A 19,324-nucleotide genomic window follows, 5' to 3' on the forward strand; every position below is an offset into this window, starting at 1 on the left:
GTTAATTTATGACGGGACAAAACTCAGAACAGAGTTGCTCCTGGGGGTGAGTGGGGAGGGACCCCTGGGGAGGAGCTGCAGGGACCGCTCGGAAGCCCCAGGACTGCCTTTTCACTTGGGCGACAGCTGTTTCTTTGGTTAAAACAAATGGTACAGTTAATACAGCACTGTATATTTTATCATGTGCCAATCTTATCTCTAATGAAAAGTTGCAACAAGTGGACTCTGAATGACACATATGTTGAATATTTAGGAATAAGGTGACCAGCGATGGGCACAAAAGATGGATTAATGGATGGCAAGACAGCCAGCGTGAAAGGCAGAAGCCAGGTAGTGAGTGCCAGGAGTCCTTCGTAAAATTCTATTGATTTTTCTGTATGTTTAAACGTTTTTGTAGCCAGGCATGGTGGCGCATGTCTAGCAGTTAGGAAGCAGAGGCAGGAGGATCACCATGAGTTCAAGGCCAACTGGGGCTACACAGTGAGTTCAAGGTCAGCCTGAACTACAAAGTGAGAACATTAAAAAATTTTTTTGGTAATAAGATGATGGAGGATAAAAGATAAATAATGATTAAAGGATAAACATTTCTAGTGTATAAGAAATTTTTTGTTCATAATATGTAGAGTCGATCATCAATAGGAAAAGAAAAAAGATGCAATTAAAAATAAGTATAATCCTTAAGAAAAAAGGTACATGCCAATGCCTACCAGAAAACAGAAACGGGTTTAAACAAATACCACCACTCCCTCTTCACCCACCAGGCTGACAGCAACCTGTCAGCTTGGAAGGGGGCAGTCACTGCAAATAATCTGGCTTCAGTCTGTTGAAGCCCATTCCCAGCAGGGTGCTGTTTGGCAGATGTTAACACCTGTGCCTTTGCACCTGACACAGAGGAAGTTCATTACCTATTGCTAAGTAGAACTAAGTATAAAGTTACAGCACTTACTTGGGAGGCTGAGGTGGGATTGCTGTGTTTGAGGTCAGATTAAGTTACACAGTAATTTTAAGGCTAGCCTGGAACACATAAAGAGACCCTGTCTCAAAAAAACAAAAACAAAACCTAGGTCCAGGCATTTAGGTCAGTGGTGTAAGCACCTGCCTGGCAAGTGCAAGGTTGTGAGTTTGATCCCAGTACCAACCCCCCCCCCAGCCCCCAAAGCCAAAAAGAACCCCACAGCATTTATAGAAAATGCAAAACCACTGTAGAATAAGCACACACACACACACACACACACACACACACACACACTCACACACACAGTGTAGGCAAAAGACAAAAGAGTTTGGAGAAATTTTTACATGGTGAGGAGACAGGCAGTTGGGGGTGGCAGCCAGAACAATTTGACTTAAGTGCAATTTAAAATATAATTAATGAAATACACAAAACTATATTTATATATTGCTCACTGAATTAAAATTACAAGTAGGAAAACAAAATTAAAACCAGGAATAAATTCCTAGGTTAAAACCAAACTCAATGCTTTGCCAGCACCTGTTCCACAAAGGCAAATCGTGTCCTTTTTTAGTATGAGGTGGTGATGTGTGTCCCCAAATCAGGTTCACTTCTCAGCCCCAATGCAGCTCGACCCTACGGGGCACTGCAGCCTCAGGTCTCAGGAATTTTTGTTTGTGAGACGCTGTGATCCATTTGTCCCCTTGGGTGCCAGGTACTTGTCAGTGATCCCTTTGTAGCCCTTTCTGCTCCCATCTGACAGCCATTTTGGTCTTCTGCCTGAGATGATAGGATTGGACAGCAGGGCCCTGCCACACCCAGGGCTGGCTCCCTACACAGCTCCTTCCAGCCCCTCTGTACCCAGCGCTGAGCAGCATCTGACTCTGTGGGCAGAGGGTTTTGCCATCGGTCCCACCAGCCACTTCAATTCTTTTCTTTTTGTGTCTTTTTGAGGCCTATGTAGTTCTGGCTGGTCTTGAACCCACTTTGTAGCCCAAGCTGGTCTCGAACTTGTAATGATTCTCCTGCTTCAGCTTCCCCGAGTGCTGGTATTACAGGCGTGTGAAACCACGCTGGCTAACTTCAATTTTCAAGTGTGGCTTGCTCTTAAGCATATACACAGCATGTCCTCAAGCAAGCACTCCATACGCCCAGATACCTGACGAAGGGTAGGCGTGTGTGGGGCACACCATATCCGTCTTTCCCCCAATTTGTGAAAACAAACCAGACGGCTCACTAAAACTAGTTGAAAGTTTTATTTATATAAAATTCATTAAGAACATAAAAGATTGAGTTTCTTTAAAAAAAAATCTGCAGTTATTTACAGCAGTATTGCACAAGTAAAGTGGCAATCACCCTGTCAAAATTTGTCAGTGCAAAACACAAGTAAGCCAGGGAAATTGCGATATAAAATGCTACATACGCTGGGTCCCGGGAAATGCGCTGATGGGTCAGTACACAGGTGGATCAGTGCTATTTATACACGGTAGGTACCTGATGAGTCCAGACACAGTGAAGAGTGGTCACGGAACCTGGACGTAAAACCTAACAGCTCCTAAAGCCTGAATTCCCCCAATGAAAGCGGTCAAGTTACTTAGGTGGGGACTTGAGGATGTTTCTTTCCTACAAAGCTGCTTGGGATGGGACCATGGCTGATTTAGCATCACGTGGGGTCACAACCTCGGACACACAGGCACGTGTACCCAGGGGACACACACAGGCACCAGGCTAAACCAGCAGGGGTTGGTGACAGAAGACATCCCCGGGCCCATCGGAAGCCCCCAGGGTTTGCTGGACTTTCATATCTGGACACCCAGCAGGACCCTGATGACTCTCTCTTATTAAAGGGGGTGGAGGCGGGAAGTGGGCATGGACCTGAAGCAGCTGCCTGACCAAACTTGGTGACCAAATGCTGGGAGACAGCTTATCACTGGCTTCTTCTGCAAGTTTGGTTCATCCACACCTCAAAGCACAGGAGCTGCACAGCAGGCGGGGAGAATAATCACTCATCAGTTGGTGACAAGCGGCCCCAGGTGACCCTGAAGCCTATCTCAAAGCAGTAGACACTTGGCCCACCTGTGCCTGGCCCTGGACAACCACATGGCAGCATCCCCAGAGGTGGCGTATTTTTTCTTTCAACACTGAGTTGTCAGGGATAAATTTTAATGGGAAAAATCCTCCCCGTCTGCTAATACTTCTTTCTTTTTCTTCTTAAAGATATGGCCTAGAGTTAGCAAATATGCTTCTATGAGAAGCTAGATGCTTTGGAACAATCAGAAGGTTGATAAGTATTTCTAGGAGTGAAAACAAAACACAAAAAAGGAAATATTTTGTTTTGAGACAGAGTCTCACTACGCAGTCTGGGCTGGCCTCGAACTCATAGTGATCTTCCTGCCTCAGCCTCCCCAGTGCTAGGGTTACAGGTGTGCCCTACTATGCCTGCTTCTTGAGAGTACAACGGCGTAACCTGCCACATTTGTTTAGCAAACCCCAAGAGCGAACACCAGGAACCAAGCTGGAGGCCAAATCAGCCAGGAGATGTGGTCTGCAGATACTAAGTGACCATCTCCAGCTTCAGAAGCTGAGGCAAATCCCAGGGAGGTGGGTGGGGGTGGGGTATCCACATCAACACTTTCAAGAATTTAAGACATTAAATAAGCAGAAAATAAATATACAATATTTCTACAAGTTACAGCATTATGAAACAGTAGGACACATTACACAGAAAAAGAATTTACAATATTTACAATCCTTGATTCTGAAAAAAGTTTTAGAAAAACAGTGATTTTTTTTTAGTCATTTACGCTATACAAAACTTTACAAGAAAGGTAAAGGAAACACAATTGCACACAAACATTTGGCTCAGTTGGTAAATAACCTAATCTAATAAATAGTTGAAAATATGTACAATATTAAGGGGAAACAGAAGAAAATCATGTTCCACTTTTTTTTTTAAATCAAAAGAAATTTTAAATTGGCTTTGCGACACCCCTCCCCTCCCCCATCCTGCTTTAATGCGTTTTTCTGGAAGGAAATGCGTAGAATTAGCCACAAAGCCACTTGGGTTTATTGCATTTCAGTGAAGTCACAGAACACTTTTTACAAACCTCACAGAGAGAGGTTATCAAGGCACAAAACCCGCATTGGTTTTTTTTTTTTTTTTTTCTTCCTTTTTTTTCTTTTTTAAAGGATCTACAAAAAATTTAAAAAATAATAAGAAAAATAAAAGTCGAAGGCATACCCCCAGTAAGGAGCCATCCTTCACAGGGAGGCATTTTGATACACAGATACAGTACAGAGACAACCAGTCATCTTGGTAAATTCTGGCACCAGCATCCCATCCTGCAATATTCTACAATTCACAGAATCACCTGTATCCTCAGGAGCCACTTCCCCTGCCACCCTAGAGGTAGGCACGCTCATGGGTGGGTGAGGCAGGAAGATCTCTTGCCCCTGGCTGTGCTGTATTCCGTGGAAAGTCGGAGAGATGGGCACCGAGCAGAGAGCTCTGGGAAGGGCTGGCCCAGATAATGTCTTTGGTGTGTGTGCGTGTGCACAAGTGTGTGCACCTGCCTACAGGGCTGTGACCACAATCCCAACACCGCCACAGCACTGCGGCAATGTGGGGCCCTATAGCTGGGCTCAAGACATGTCAAGAAACGAGCTGAGCTCCAACGTGACTTTCAAAAATATTCAAAACTTGGAAATTTAAGGGGAAAAATGCTTAAAAAGAATATTTGGAATCATATCACTTCTACCTAAAGGAAAAAGTGTATAGACAATATATATATATACATATATATACACATATATCTATATACAAGTATATAAACTTACGAACACACAAATGAATGGGTTTTCTTCTTAATTTAATGTGAGTACACGAATCCCTTGTCAGCCAAAAAGCAAACACCACGGCTGTCCGGTACTGCTGGTGTGTTGGAAAACTCCTATATTCCTTTCAAAAAGTTGTTTAATGATCAGTTGTCAAAAATCATGGGTTGGGGTTCAGACTCCTCCCTGCCCCCCCTTCCCCTGCTCCCTCACCGTGTCTCTCCTGGGTCACCCCAGTGTGTGTCTGATTGTCTTGTTCTTTGTTTGCCCTTATGCCAGATTTTGAAATGACTGACCGATGTACAGGCTGGCCCTGCACGACCCTAGGGGAAGGTAGGTGCCCTGATAAGACTAAATGTCCTAAGAGAACGAGAGAAGCAAAGGCTTTAGGGACATCTCAGACTCCGCCCTGTTTTCTGTGGTACTGGTGAAAGCAGGATTAAGTCTCCACCTCAAAGCCAGCTCAGAGGAATGGGACCAAGTGCAGGTACTGCAGCCCAGGGGCTTGGGCTGGAGCGAAAGCCAGGATGCCTGGGAAATGGTCATCAGACATCCTTCCCATGGGGCGGGAATGGGGTCCCTGGGACGGCTGCAGAGCGTGCCTTGTGACTGCGGACTGTGCAAAGGGGGCCAGGCTCGGTCTCCTGTCTCATCTCGGTCTCATCTCCACTGACATCTAAATGACAACTGCAGCCAGTGAATGCATCCCCGTCAGTCTGCTGGTGACACAAAGGTGGAAGAGCTGGCAGTGACACAGATGTGTGCTAACTCTGGTTCTGACCCAAAAACACTGCATGAAAGCACCCCGGAGCAGACCCGCAAGCCTGCGTCTGGGTCTGGAAGGGGGTCACAAATGGGGATCGCGAAGAGGCACGGAGACATAAGAAACTTTGCCACTGATAAAACTGAATGCAAGGAGGTACATGAATATTTACAAGATGGGATGGCATACCTTCTACCCCCTAATCAGTTCCATTTTATAAGAAATCTTTTGGTATTATAATAATTAGAAATAAAGTTCAAAAGAACTTTGAAGGAAGAGAGTGACGTATCATACTTCCATCTCCCTGTTTAAAAACTCTGTCATCTAAAAATAAACTAAGTCAGCATTATAAATTAGGTGACTCAGTTTCTACTGGTAGGATTATTCAATCCTCTGAAGTTTTTAAAATTTTAGTATAAAAATCATTCACAAGTTGGTTAAAAAGTTTCCATTTCCTTTCTGAAAAAAGCTGTTATTAAAGAAGGTGGAAAAAAAAAACCCCACATCCACACACAGCATGTAAACACCAATCTCAGACAATCTTGAACCAGAGAACCATGATTCTGTACATTAAGAAAAAAAATAAGAAAAATCCTTCCTCGTTTACATTCACAACAAACTTCTACAGAAATGCTGTCGTGGGGTGGGGACAGAGGGGTAAAGTCCGCGTCCAGCGTCCAGCGCAGCAGAGCTGCCGTGGGTGCACGCTGCCCACCTTCCGCGCACCTCTCAGGGAAGAAACTCTGGCTGCGTAGCGCTGGCACCAAGAGTCCTCGGGCTGGACCTGTCGGGTGGCACAGGCGAACATCTGCAGGTGTCCTGACTCCACGAAGAGCTTGTCAATGCATTCGCCATACCAGGCGGATAATGTAACGTAACAATCGCAAGATAACCATTTGGGGTTGGTCTTCAGCGGGCTGGTAATGATTCAAGAACACCTGGAACAAAATAGCGAAGCTTATTAGTTCTTCCCTAATTTGGTGGTGGTGGCGGCAGGGAAGGTGGGTGCCCACACAAAAGTGAACAGCAATGCCCTCTTGATGGCTATGGGAACCGGTAGAGCGTCCCCCAAGGCACCAGTTTCTCCCTGAGATTGTCCAGGGCAGACGTTTTCCCTGGTGTGAAAGGAAGCCTTAACCTTGCAGGTTTTCTCCTACAAACAGAGAAGTGGGGGAGGCAAAAAAAAAAGAACACTAATAACTCAAGAGGATTATTGGACCTAATACTCCAGCGTTGACCCAAGTGTGGGGCAAAACCCATTTCCAGTTACAGAGCAGGAGCCTCGAGGAGAGGAGCAGAGCTGGGAGGGGAAAAAGAAAGGGGCTGGCAGATGTGAAGGATCTTGCTACCCACGTTCGTCGGCATTCAAATCAGTTTCAGATTCCCTCAAGGGTGAACTTCTGGTAGCTGTAATCTATTTAAGAAACCAGTGATTTGGGGGTAATTTGCCCTAAGAAGGTGCTGCAATGCGCCACCGTGCAGCCAGTTGCTCTGGCCACTGTGCTGTGACCCAGTGGGCGCTCGCAGGCCAGGCGGACGCTCTGGCCACTGTGCTGTGACCCAGTGGGCGCTCGCAGGCCAGGCGGACGCAAGGCTGAGCCACCCCTCCCCGAGTCTGAGGAGGAAGGAGGGACTGAGGGAAAAGGCGTCTCCGCACTGGTGAGCACCTCCTGTACAGCCCGGGCCGAGAACCTGCTCGAAAGGAAATCGCCTGGTTATCTGAAAGCATCAGACCCTCAGGTCGTCCAGAGGGACCGTCTGGGGTTCTAGCTGACCCTGCAGCTTAAGGGTGAAATATGAATTAAGAGAAGCAAAGAAGGGGTGGAACACATCTGCCTGGACTCCCTCTGCACACCACATGCTGTCCACCCTGGCTCACCTGAGGGGCGGACATCAGCCGGGGCTGTGCCCTTTGGGGAGAAGCTATCCCTGAGCAGCTCCGGGAGCCCAGAGCCCTCCGCGTCCCGCTCTGCCCTGGTGGGACCTGTGTCCAAGGCGCGGTCCCAGGAATCACTGGGATGCTGCCTGCCCCCTCTCTGCCCCCCAAAAACGTCCCCCTGACACGGCCGCTGCGGCGGAGGGCCCCCTCGCCACTGTTTACACAAGCTCTGGAGCGCCTGCGCAGCGCACTGGCCCGTGATAAGGCCAGAGCATTTCCCCCTTTTCCTTCCATAACAAGGCGGGAGGAAATCGGCTTTATGTCAGCGATTCCTGTGGAGGCGCTCCGTAACCACAGTCTGTGATTTTTATCGGCTTTGCACACAAGATTGCTTTGTTTTGATTTAACTTTCAAAATTACTTTGCTCCTTCTTGTGTGAGAAACATTGAGGGGAAGGTGAATGCTAGTGTCGGCTAATATTAATAGGTTGAAAGGAGGCTGATTCAAAATAAACCACAACTTACTCAAAAGAAGAAAGCGCACACTGGATAGACCGTGCCACCCAATTCACGGTGGGAAGTCTCAGGCGGCCCCAGTGTCCCCACCGCCCCATGACCCCAGGGAGTGAGGCTGCCTGTATGTCCATGCGCAGACCAATAGCATCAAGATGGCTGGAGCACCTGAGGGACAGGTCTCAGCAGCTCAAACTTGGCAGTGTCTAGGGAAGCAATCGTCTGCCACCTGCTGAGGGAGCACAGGGGTGGGGGACGCAGGAACTCTCAGCAAAGGAAGAGATGCTGCCGCTGCTGCACCCCGATCTCAGAAGGTGGGGGCCAGAACAAGATGACGCTGTGTAAGCGAACAAAGGCTTTGGATAACATTCAATGGAGAAGACCATCAGCACCAGCTGAAGGGGTTGTGCCAGCCCTGAAAGCCCTGGGCAGCTGGCACTGTGGCTGAAAGCTGCTGCTGGCCCAGAGCTCATGGTCCACGCTGCAGAAAACAGCCAGAGGACAGTGGAGGGGGCTCCTGTTCTGCAGCCTGGCGGCCCTGACACCTTGGGCCACACAATCAGCATGGCTGTGGGAGGACATAGCCCAGGCCTGGTGGCACCAGCAGGGGCAGACGGCCCTCCAGCTGCAGCCAGGTAAGGAAGAGGAACCGGGGGGCTGTGCAGGTGGCCAAGAGCGGCAGCTGGCTCAGCCACTGTGACATCCCCACCAGGGACTAGAGCTGCTGCTGCACCCGGGCCTCAGGGTGAGCTCAAAGCAGCACAGACCCAGTGGTTCTGGGCAGGACAATACATCCAAGACGCAATATGGAACTGGACCTGCAAAGGACAACTGCTATGCGGTGGGGACCATGAGTTAACCGCCCAGACACGAGCTGGCGTGCGGGTGGCCCCTGCTGGTGCTGCAACACAAGGACAGGAGAAACGCATGCAGGGGCGGCAGCGAGAACCTTCTCCCTGGCCAAGCTCTCCACAGGGCCACTCAGCTCCAACGGGCATCTGGGGACCGAGGGGCACATTAGCGCCCCATCACGCCTAAACCAGGGAGTATAAAAAGCCGCTATCTTTCTGGATTTAACAGAACTGAACAACTAAGGACTAAGAAGTTCCATCTCCCTGTGGACACTGCCAGTTCCCTCAGTGTGGGCCCAAACACAACTAAAAATGGGTTTGGACAGGAGATGGGGTGTTGGGAAAGGGATCAGGATGAGTCCTCGCACAGGTGTCTGCAGGAGGAGCCAGGGCAAAGCCACACAAGGATGCAGGGAAAAGGTGGCCATGTAGAGGTCAAGGATGGGGCCTCGGGCCTCCAGAACTGAGGGGACACATTTCTGTTGTTTAAAGGGCCCCTCTCCAGCATTTTGTGACAACAGCGCTAGCAAAGCTTTCATTCTCCACCTGTCACTGTTATGTGAAAACAACAATTCCTAGAGCAAACTCTGTTTTAGTCCACATAGTCAAAAACTTAGCGGTCTATTACACTGATGCATTTGGGTGTAGGGGTCACTTTATTATTATTCTTTTGCTACTATTATTCTTTTGACCTTGCTGTGCTGTGCCGCTAAGCTGTATCCCAGGCTGGAAGGGGTTACTTTAAAAAAACCCAAATGTGCTACTGAGCACAACGACTGAAGTGTCCACGTACAGCAGGCGCTCTCTCCCTGTGCAGAACTACAGCAAGTCCCAGGTGCCCCACAGAAGCGCCCCTTCCTGCTGGGAAAGTTTATCTCCATGGTCTACATTAGTAGCCATATACAGGGCTGGTCATTTGAGGCAGTGACTTTCACGGAGCTCCCACATGTCCAGGGCTTTGTGTGTCTCTCAGGAGCGCTGAGCACCCCCACACCCTACCCACCAAAGGCTGATCAGTGGGCTGGTTTCACAGCGTGCATCTGTGTACCCACCAGGCCTCGCCATGATCCCTGTGTCGCCAGCCCAAGATAATAAACCCGATTATATGACAGGGGCAATACAGAGGTAAATAAGATGGCAGCGAGCAGAGTTTGTCTGGGGAGGTGGGCGGAGGAGCCAGGCAGGAAGGCACCAGGGCTAATCCCCCTCAGACCCTGATGGAGGCGTGTGGCCTGCAGGCCGGAACTGCACTCCGCAGGACAAACAGCGGGGGACATCCAGTAAGTGATGAAAAAGGCCTTGATTTCTCATAATAAACCAGGATGAACGGTGACCCTGAGAGCTGCAGAACTGTTCCCCCATGGACTTGCTCCCCTCAGGGGAAAGACACAAGACTAGGGACTCTAGGCCCCTCCGGGGCAGGCCCAGGCACACTGCTCTTAAGATGTGAGCTGCCTCTGATGGCATTATCACCAGGATTCCTCCAGGGAACCACATGACACAGGGGACACGATCTGGGTAGCCAATGAGGGGGTGAGGGCAGGGCCAAGGGAATGCCCTTGAGTGGGGTTCAAGCCCACTTCTCAGGGGAGCAGCTGGCGCAGGGAGGACCACAGAATGGGCACAGCAGTGTGGGGGCCCCAGATGCACCCTGCAGGGCAGGAGGATGACAAGACAACCACAAGTGGCCACTGCAGCCCGAGCTCTAGAACCATCTCCAAGTTACATGAGGACAACCAATTGAGTATGAGGGAATTTAATTACATCTTAATACCAAAGTATTTACAGCGAAACAATGCTCTCTTGCTGCATTCGGGGAAGCAGTTGCTCGGGAAACAACAGGGAACTTGACTGTAGGTTGCCCGAGGCACCTGGCCACGTGGACACCTGCCGCCCACAGGCTGCATCTCTGGGCAATGAGCTGAGGTTCACAGAGCAGCCCTGTGTGCCCAAGCGTGGGGATGGAAGACTCACCAGTTGCCACTGCTAAATGAAACAACCTCAGATGTTTCTGAGTCTCTAAAACAACCCCACACGCCAGTGGCCAACTGCAGGTGGCAGGGCCAGGATATGTACCCCAAGTCCACACTCCCCCTGCCAAGGAGACACCCCTCATCCGAGTGCCACACTCAAGCTACCAGAATGGAAAGAGATGACCTGGGCATGAGCGTGCCTGAGACAGGTGCCACCTTCCCTCCACAGGCACAAGCCTGGAGCCGGGGTGGCCCCTCATTCCTCCAAGAGGAAGGAAGCTCTGCTTCGGACCGAAAGGAGGCCTCGGACCATGCTTGTGAAGGGAGAAGGGGAGCCACGGAATGACTCCAACAACTCAGCTCAGACTCCAGTCAGAGCAGGTAATAATGCCAGGAATCCAGACTCCAACGTCAGGGCCAAAACCCAACAAATACTGGGAGTAAAAGAGCGATGTGCACAGCACGATGAAAACAAAGGTTAACAGAGAAGTCAGAAATCACATCAAGGAAGAGAGACTCATCCTGAGCACCAAAGGCGAGATTTACAGCGACAAAAGTGCAGAATAGTTGTGAGTCTCCTGGCAGTCAAGGTAACCAAGGAAACACGACAGTATCTCCACCATCCTCTCAAAGCCAGTTCAATTCCAAATGCTCAGTGACAAATAAAGAAGTCTGGAAGGGTGTTACTGAACACAGCTGAGATGCAGAGGAAGGTAACTAGTTCTAGAACCTGCCCTTGAGCATTTCAACCCTGAAGGCCTGAGATATCTTAAACTTTTCTTTTCCTAAGTAGACTTAATAATAAGAAGTAGTAAGGTTACAGGAGACCGAATTCCAGACCGTGGAAGACTCTGACAGAGGGAATCTCTGCTCGAGATGCAGGCAGCAGAGAAGGCAATGTCTGTCCTTCTAGGGCTCAAGATGAGGACGCAGTGGCTGCAGAACCCCAGGGGCCAGCACCCCTCCGCCTGTCCACACCTCCCAGCCCAAGCCATGTTTATTTACATTGGCAGCCAAGTGGGACCACAGGTCAGGCGGAAGAACCAGCAAGCAATGAGCACCACACAGGTCTCCTCTCCACTCTCGGGCCAAGAACCTAAGTCCATGAGCATCTCGGCTCAAATTTCAGAGCTGGTTCCAAGCTCACTGCACCTGTAAGGCTGCACAGACATCACCCGAAGACCAAACTCGCCATGGCAACAAGTACGAGGGAATTTAATTACATCTTAATACCAAACTCGCCACGGCATTTCATCCACACAGCTTCTGCCTAACAGCTCCTGCACACACACGCAGCTGGGGGAGAGGGGGCTGTCTGGGGTAAAGCAGTGTCCCCGGGAAGAAGGACGGTGCCCTCCTCCACCACTGCAGTGAACAGTGCTGCAGTCACACTGGAATGGTGACAGTGATGAGGTCTTTAAATGTCACATAAAAATGGTTTCAGTGAACCGAGCCTTCATCATAGTTTAAATGAACCATTTCAAAGAAACTATTTCAGTGCAGGCATTTTGTGGGACTAATACTCACTTCTCCAGTTCACTCCCAGCTCGCCTGTGTGCACCTGATGTTCCTCCAGCTGTCTAACACACACTTCTACCTGGGAAGAGGTGGTGTTTAGCTCTTGGACCCAGACCCCAGGGTTGGTGCTGGCTGCTGGTTGGGATGACCATCAACTCCTGACCACTGTGTTGGGAGCCATGGCTGGCCACTGAGGAGCTGGAGCCTGCTCTTTGTGAGGCCTTGGTTGAAATACTCGATGCGGAGCAGGAACACTACGTTCTGAAGTGCCCCAGCCTCAGAAAAATGCTAAGTGATACGTAACGCGACTTAACCACAACTAAAACCTCTCCGCCCTGGTTCAGCTGGTAGAAGTCTAGCAAAGGGTGATGTAAGAGGTTTATTATTTTTGTATGTCTGCAGAAGGGCCAAGCCTTCCTCTGTATGCATCTTCATTTCCTCCTCTAGAGATTAAAAAAGTCACCCTGTTAGTCCTCTGTGAAGTCCCCTTCAGGCACCTGCATCTCCTGGCCATGTGTTAACAGCCAGACACCTGTAGGCGTAGCACCTGCCAGGCTGACGGGACCCTCACACACGGTGGGGGCAGTCAGCCCCATACGAGCCAGCCACCCCAGCGCCCCAGCTCCTCCTGCATCTGTGAACAACCAGACAGCTGCAGTACGTGCCAGTGGGACCAGACACACTCCTGGTGCAGAAGACAGACAGGTCTACCGTCCCATGAGATCACCCTCTCTCCTCAACAAAGTAAAGAAAACCCTGCTGATGAGACCCTGCACACAAGCTCTCCCGAAAGTCTAGGGGAAGAAAACCTCAGTGCTCGGCACCTTCTTGTTACTGCAATTGCAGCTCTGCCAGGGGTGGCCCCAGATAGGTGCAGGAGGCTTCTAAAACTAGATGGGCAAAGCGCCTCCTCCAGTCCAAGGAAAACATGTTCAAAACCTGATAGTGGTGGCACAAACGACAGGCACAGGTTTAGCTCCTTAGGCAGCCATGACTGCTTTTTGCTGTGAGAAGGGCCATTCCATAAACCCCTAGCAGTAATGTTAGGGTAACTCTCCATTTCATATTTGAGATAGCCTCTTAATAGTTATTTTCACAAACAGCAAGAGAAAGCAGCTCATTTTGTGAAGTTCCTACATGCTTCTGGAGAATGATGCCAAGGCCACCCCTCTCTGGGTCTGTCTGGTTTGTATGGTCACCAAGCAAGCTGCAGGCTGGGCCTCTGCACTGTATGTTACCTGCAGGATCTGGAGCTGAAAGAGGGGCTCAGGCGGCACAGGGGGTCCCACCCCCCTGGAAGGACAGGCACCTAAGGATGAAGTTTGTAACAGCACCCGGCCAATCGGGAACGCGAGGACTCTGTGGATACTTTGGCAAAAACTTGTTTCATCAGCACTGTTCCGCACAGCCACCTCTTCCCGCTGCGTTATCTGACTCAGGGCCACACTCTGGTCTATAGCACTTCAACCAGATCATGCCTGCACAGGTCCTGCACAGAGCAGGAAGTAGGCAGAGTAAACAAAAGATGCGCTGTTTCTATGATCGGACAAGGAGGGCATCTTCACTCACTTCCTGCCCCAGCTGCAGAGGCCACCACAGCTTCATTCATGACTGTCCACTGCTGTCTACCGCTGGAGCGTCCCCGAGCCCCTGCATGTGAAGAGCAGTGCCCAAGCTGGACAACCTGACTGTGAGGCATGGAAGAGATCCCAGCAGCAACGGCTGCAGAGGGGGTCCAGGGACTCCAAAACCAAAAGCCTTCAGGTCTCCTCCACTGCCCCAGGACCAAGATGCCCACCCAAGGGGACATCAAGTCTCCAGAGCCAGCATTTACGCTGGCACGGGACCATGATCTGTACCCGCTGACGTCACCTCTAGAAGCAGACAGGCCAGCGCGTGTCCTCAGGTAGTTTCTGAGTCTCAGAAGGAAGCAGTGAGGCTGCTGCCAAACGGAGAAAAACCCGGCTGTCTCTGTGTGGAGGCTCCCTGCCCCCTAGGACGAGAAGGCTTCAAGGCGCCAGCTGCCCACACTGCCACACAGACACCACCACACCACTCTGCTGAAAGCAAGGTGCTTGCTTCTCCGTCAGCTCCGGGAGAGAGTGCCAGCATCTCTCACCTCTTCCCTCCAGGCACCCAGGCATCCCCGTGCTCCCCAGCCTGTCTGTAGCTTTGCCCCCCTCCCAAGCCCTGTGTATGTGTGCCACGCTGAGCAGTGGACACGGTTAGCATACTACATTGGTGTGGTCGACTCGGTGACCAGTGCCGCCAAGGGCCCCCGCACACCCCGATGCCTGGGCTTTGTCTCGGAGGGCTTTGCAGGCCTGCTCGGTGAGACACTGAGCTTCACGATTAACACTGAGAGCTGCTAATGCATAACAACCCATGGGACAAACCGGGACCCTCGAGCCCAAGAAGGCAAGGAAACACCTTACAGGGGAGAGAAGAAAGCACCTCCTCTTTTACAAGTGTTTTGTTGCCATTAAATGAAAGACTATTAACTCTATAGTGGAAAACACCACCCTGGAACAGGATCAAGAAGGTGACAGAGGGACGCCATGTGCCTCTGGGGCTGAAGCACTGGGGTCACATACAGCCATGTTCTTGCACAAAACCCATGGTTGCACCATCAGGCAGACCAACTGTGGTGAGTCTAGTTTCTCAGACCCTTTGTGTAAAGGGCTCTGTCACAAGGGCACAGGCTGAGAATCAGTTCCGAAGGGACAAGGCACCCAAATTCAAGGAAGGACTGCAACTTACACCAGAAAATATCTTTGCAATTGTTTTTTCTTTTTTGGCAGGGTGCAGATAAAAAGGACATTTGGGAACAACTGATAAAGTTTAAGTCTACAGGTCAGATGATGGCATGGGAACACAATTCACTTCCAGACGGTGACAGTTACACTGTGATCACGTCAGAGCACACCCTTCTCCCCAGGACGAAGAGCCAGGAACGGGTACCATGAGGAAACAGTGTGTAACACACAGATCAAAGCGGGCATCACTGGAGCAAATGTGACAGCATGGTCACACTGGGGACTGGAAGGTGGCAGAGTTCTGTGCCTTTCTTTTAACACCAATGTAAATGTGAAGTTATTGCAGGATAAAACAGCAAAAAATTTAAACAACGTGGAACAGTGAGGCTTCTGCAGCTGACAGGGGACACCAAGGGTGAAGGGGACCAGTGGGATGGGGGCAGTGCTCCCCGGTGCCCCTCGCCTCGTCCAGGGTTTGGCCTCACAGCTCCGTCCCACAGGCCACTACTATTATGTCCTCTATTTCTCTAACTGGAAAACCAGGAAAGCACCCTGTCAGGCTTCGTCAGGCTGAAGATGATGAAACACTGAGGCTTTACAGAAGGTTCTGAAACAGTGTTAGGCAAAACAGACAAAAGGAAATATTTAAAGAGGCTGAAACTACCGTGAAGCAGCGCGTGGGCACCTAGCAGAGACGGCAGGGCAGGTGATTTGAATGCACGCCACTGCAGACTGCACTCCTTGGCCTCCTCCCCGTGTGCAGCAAGGGGCCACCACTGGGGTTCCAGACGAGGGGCTGCTTTAACCTAACAGCAACAGAGATAGCCACGGTGCCTTTGAGGGTCACCGCGGCACTGTCCAGAGCTCCAGGGTCCCGCGCTTGGAGCTGGCTGTTTAGATCCAATCTGGAGAAGGTACCTGCCTCCAGTCCTTCCCCTCAGTGCCCCACCTGCTGGGAAAGCTGAAGCCCTTTCTCAGTGACAGCACTTTAGCTCTGAATTATTGTGAAGATATGAAACAAAAACGTACAATTCCAAAATCCTGCAAAAGTCCAACAGACTGAACATAAATTTGTTTTAACAAAAGCATGGGGAACGGTAAGGCTCATCTCATGTGAAAACACAGGCACCATCATCTTTGACGCCCACTTACACAAGACACTGCCAAACACTGGGAGAAAAGGGAGGCCACACACACACACACACACACACACGCCACAGACTCACCCTCAATGCCAAGCTCAAACCATGTACCACCATGGCGACAGCCTCGGTCAGGGGGCAGCCACAGATGGGAGGCCCCACCTTTAGCCCACGTCTCATCCCTGCTGCAGGCCGTGGGGAAGCCTTGCAGAGCTGTGAGCTCCTGCTTTGTGTTTTAAAGAGGAACTTTTATAAAACACCCTGAAACACTCAGTTCTGCAGCCAGTGGCAGTGACACAGCAAGTGCTCCCAGCACCATGAGGACACAGACCGCTGCCCTCTCTATGTCAGTTCCGGCCCCAAGGAAACCTGAGAAGTCCCTCTGAGTCAGAGATGCTGGGCCCAGTATGATGGGCAGTGTGTTGCCTTGGCTTGGAAATGACCTGTCCTGCTGGATTCTAGACACAGCCCCAGGACCAGGGCTCTCCTGCAGGCACCCACGTGTCCCCTGCTTCAGCAGGGCAGCCAACCTCCTGAACACACTGCGGCCCCGTTTCGGATGAGAACCAGGCTGCTCACGTGCAGTCCCACCAAGCTCCCAAGAACTGTGGAGAACCTATAATAACTTCAGGGGCAAATTAAGGCATCAACCTACTTTCCAAAAAAATTTTTTTCCACCATTTCAGATGTGGGCTGCCAAGTCCTGTTCCATGAGTTCACACACCGCAGGGAGGGTGTCAGGTATATGCTGGCTGAGGACAGTGTCGGGAGAATTCCCTCAGCCCATTCATCAGGGTGACACTGCCTGTTTGATGATAGAACTGTGACCGTAGCACACTTCCCCCATCAGAGACATGGGCATGCACACCCATAGGAAGACAGGAAATGGAGCTGATGGACAAGACCAGACTCCTGGTGAGTGTCTGTGGGAGGCTCGGGCGGTGTTATACACCAGGACATAAACAGGAATGACTCAAAGCGACTGGCAGCAAATAGCTGCTCACTTAGCAGCGGCTGGCCAGGCCTGGGCGAGCACTTACCACAGGACACAAACTTCAGGGTGTTCTAGCACGACTTTCTTCAAGCCAAGGAAAGCAAAGAGATTTGACCACCTGTATGAGGTACTTGTATGAGACGGAATTTTTACCAAATAAATAAATCCAGGACAGAGTGACAGAGAGAGAATGGTATGAACAACTGCAATGTCACCCATAAGCGAGACACAGCATCCTTCCTTTCAGGTCAACATGGGGATCTCCACAGGCGGTGGGAGGAGCGTGCTCAGCCATTCGGATTCCTCAACTATCCCTGTGGCCCTCAGAGGACCTGTGCTCCTCAGGGTCCCAGAGATAAAGCCTGCCACTCAAGTCATCCCTGCAGTGGAAAGGGTCCCTATGGTCACACAGGATACTCCACCAGGCAAACGAAAACAAAAGCAAAAAACAAAACAAAACAAAAAACAATTTAAAAAAAAAAATACATTGTACCTACAGAAGATGTATTTTTTTTTTTTTTGTAAGAATCGAGAATACATCTCCACGTTTACATGGCAGCCGACCACCTTTATCTAAAAGTTGTACACCCCGAGCTGCATGCTGTTGATTAGGAGACTCCCGAACCACGAACCACTCCCGCCAATAGACGCGCAAGGACCCCCGCAGGGGTGAGAAGGGGACAGCTCCCTCCTTAGACTCAGGGCGGCTGCAGGTGGCAGGAGTTTTAGATTAGGGCTAACACTGCTCCCTGGAGCTCAGTGACAATTCACATTTGAAATTTCTGCCACTCTGATCCAAACTGCCTACAGGGTGTGCAGAAGTACTTCACAGGGATTGAAAACCACGGTTTTAATGTTTACACTGGAGGGTTTCAAAGCCTATCAATAATGTATATTTTTAGCACTGATGTTTTAAGGTCTCTGCTTATGAAATACTTCTGCAGCCTCATATTCTATGTTTTTAAGTCATTTAAGCCATCACTTAAATTCAGCCACAAAACAAACGGGAACAGTCAAGGCCACGCAACGGAAGGTCATGAGGAGGCAATACATTCATTTCCAGGATCAGTATGCAGCGCTCACTCTTCATTTTTCTTTCTTTTATAGTACGGGAGGGGTGGGAAGCACGAGAGGAGAAGGGTAGCAAACACACCCTTACCCGCCTTGGGTACGAGGCATTAAACTCATCTCCGATGCGACGCAATTCCTGTGCGATCCATATCTCTGGGCGCAAATGCGGAGGTCCAGCCTGAGACTGCCTCATGGAAGCTGTGTGGGAAAAAACAGACGAGAAGTCACACTGTGGTCTGCACAGCATGAACCATGTTCCACTGTATGGTCCGAGATGCTGCCTCCCCGCCCCCACGCTCTCGTTTCTGGAAGCTTCTAGACCCCAACAACTCCAGTCATGCCTTACACATACAGAGCCACGGTCTGCTGTATAATTCTGCCCAAAGTATAGGGACACAGATTCATTTCCTTTTACACAACTGGAGGTTCAGAATTGCGAGAATTAAAGACTATTCTGTCCCATTTCTACACACTTGCCTTTCACTTGCACTTCTTACACACTCAGCAGAATAGTACAATGCACAGCACCCAAGAAACATGGGGTGCAGCTCAGCGGTACAGCCCTTGCCCAGCATGCACAAGGACCTGGGTTCTTTTCCTTCCTTAGCAAAGGAAGGAAGGAAGGAAGGAAGGAAGGAAGGAAGGAGGGAGGGAGGGAGGGAGGGAGGGAGGACAGAGACTTGAAATATACTACAACATAAAAATTGAGTTGTCAGGGGGCTGGGGATTTAGCTCAGCAGCATAAGCGCCTGCCTTGCAAGCAGGCAGTCGTGAGTTCAATCCCTGGTACCGATAAAAAGGAAAAAGACCAAACAAACAAACAAACAAAAAAAACCAAATTGAGTTGTCAGTAAATTAACCATTTTAACCTTCTAACAGGTAAGTTCCTAGGAAAATGTCAACCACTACCTAGGAATATGAAGATCAAACAGTCATCCCTTCCAAAGGAAAATGGGGAAGCTGAGAAACTCGAGTTGGTTTCTATGGAAGTAGGCTGGGTGACACCAACAGCCTGAGCACTACCCAGGGCCACAGAAAGCGTAACTGCACATTTTGCTTCAATATTAATGCAGCCAGTA

General features: G+C 50.1%; 1 protein-coding gene across 7 annotated transcripts in view; it reads right to left on the reverse strand.

Moving 5' to 3' along the window:
• Nucleotides 1-2,189: 2,189 nt before the first annotated feature.
• The window catches only part of Bcl2l11 (BCL2 like 11), a 40,241-nt gene continuing 23,106 nt past the window's right edge, over nucleotides 2,190-19,324 (reverse strand). For all 7 annotated transcript variants that reach the window (XM_013147388.3, XM_023563000.2, XM_023562999.2 and 4 more), the window contains 2 exons: nucleotides 18,334-18,443; nucleotides 2,190-6,487 (listed from right to left, as the gene is read on the reverse strand). In XM_013147388.3, coding sequence (XP_013002842.1) covers nucleotides 6,389-6,487; nucleotides 18,334-18,443 — 209 coding nt within the window. In that variant the 3' untranslated portion in view covers nucleotides 2,190-6,388. The remainder of the gene's footprint in view (nucleotides 6,488-18,333; nucleotides 18,444-19,324) is intronic.

The sequence above is a fragment of the Cavia porcellus genome, unplaced genomic scaffold (assembly GCF_034190915.1).
Source record: "Cavia porcellus strain 051 isolate PalLab524CR breed Dunkin Hartley unplaced genomic scaffold, mCavPor4.1 scaffold_18, whole genome shotgun sequence".
NCBI classification, from domain to species: Eukaryota; Metazoa; Chordata; class Mammalia; order Rodentia; family Caviidae; genus Cavia; species Cavia porcellus.